This window comes from Rhincodon typus, chromosome 15 (assembly GCF_021869965.1).
Source record: "Rhincodon typus isolate 14 chromosome 15, sRhiTyp1.1, whole genome shotgun sequence".
NCBI lineage: Eukaryota > Metazoa > Chordata > Chondrichthyes > Orectolobiformes > Rhincodontidae > Rhincodon > Rhincodon typus.
Window position 1 is genome coordinate 23,980,378 of NC_063346.1, and position 1,576 is coordinate 23,981,953.

General features: G+C 39.6%; 1 protein-coding gene across 1 annotated transcript in view; it reads left to right on the forward strand.

The window, feature by feature from the left end:
- The window catches only part of dhx38 (DEAH (Asp-Glu-Ala-His) box polypeptide 38), a 210,461-nt gene extending 210,279 nt beyond the window's left edge, over positions 1 to 182 (forward strand). The window contains exon 17 of the mRNA XM_048605967.1: positions 151 to 182. Within this exon, the coding sequence (XP_048461924.1) occupies positions 151 to 182 (32 nt within the window). The remainder of the gene's footprint in view (positions 1 to 150) is intronic.
- The last annotated feature ends 1,394 nt before the right edge of the window (positions 183 to 1,576 follow it).

Here is a 1,576-nt window from a genome sequence, read left to right on the forward strand (position 1 = left end):
ACTGAGATAACGTGTTAAAGATGAAAAGCATTTTTATATTATGGTGGGAGAATATGGGTAGGGGGCTCTAATATGAAAAGTGATGCCTTATTTATAGGAACAGGAGTAGGCTATTCATTCCTCAAGTCTGTTCCACCATTTGCTGATCAGCCATGATCTGTGGCCTAACACCATATGTCTGACTTTGGCCCTCTCTCCACCTATCTTCTCATCTATCCATCTTCTATCCGCCTCCCCCTCTCTCCCTATTTATTTCAGAACCCCCTTCCCCTCCCCCATTTCTGAAGAAGGGTCTAGGCCCGAAACGTCAGCCTTCCTGCTCCTCTGATGCTGCTTGGCCTGCTGTGTTCATCCAGCTCTACACCTTGGTATCTCAGATTCTCCAGCATCTGCAGTTCCTACTATCTCCCTCAATACCCATTCCTGCATTCGAGGAATTTTTTACAAGAATCTTATTGCGTAGGATCCTTACCTCCCACAAATGTTGGAATCAGTATTTGTTGCCTACAATGGATGTGTCTACTAGATTTCCAAAGGCGAATCCATTGTACAGTATTGCGACTAAAAAGATTGTAGAAGAATTATTCAAGTTTCTTTATTGGGTACGGACTACCCACAGAGATACAATCAGATCAAGGGTCAAATATACATCAGTTATCCAAGGAAGTTCTGGATAGCTTAGGAATAAAACAATTTAAATCGACTGCGTACCATCCAGAATTCTAGGGAGAGTTAGAAAGGTGGTATCAAACTTTAAAGACGGAGGGCTTATAGCTAAGACTAGAGGATTGGAATAAAGGAATTTCAGTAGTACTTTTTGCAATTAGGGATACAGCAAATGAGTCAACTAAATTCTGTCCATTTGAATTAGTTTTTGGGCATGAGGTGAGAGGACCACTGAAATTGAGAAATTGGTGAGTCAGAGTTCGGAGACCACATTTTTGCACTCCGTGTCAAATGTTAGGGGAAGATAAAATAGAGTGGGTGAATTGGCTTGACAGCATTTAAAAGTAGCATAGCATGGGATGGAGCAGGAAGCACGTAGTTTTGACAGAGGAGATAATGTTAGTATTACACAAGTGGTAGGTGAACCTTTAAAGGCAAGGTGTAGTGGATCTTATCAAATAGAAAGGAAATTGAATGAGGTGAAATATTTGATAAGAACACCGGATAGAAAGAAATCTGAATCTGCAATGTGAATATATTCAAGAGGTTTTTTGATAGGTAAGGAAAGCAAAGGAAAATGTGTTACTGGGTATAACACAGAGTGAAGAACCAAGTTCAGATGATTCTGAACTGGACATTGTCCAACTTAAGTTGAGGAATGAGGAAGTTCTCAACTTGGGATAAATTGGTGAGTTACATTTCAGGGGAAGATTGAAATGACCTGAAAGAGTTATTACAATTATGTAGGGTGATATGTGGGAATATGTTGTGGAATACTAATCTGACTAGGCATAATATAGATATAGGAAATGCTGTAAACAACATCCTTATGGACTTAACCCTTGAAAGTTGGCACGGGTTCAAAAAGAGATTGATTACATGCTCAAAGACAATATAATCAAAGTGAGTT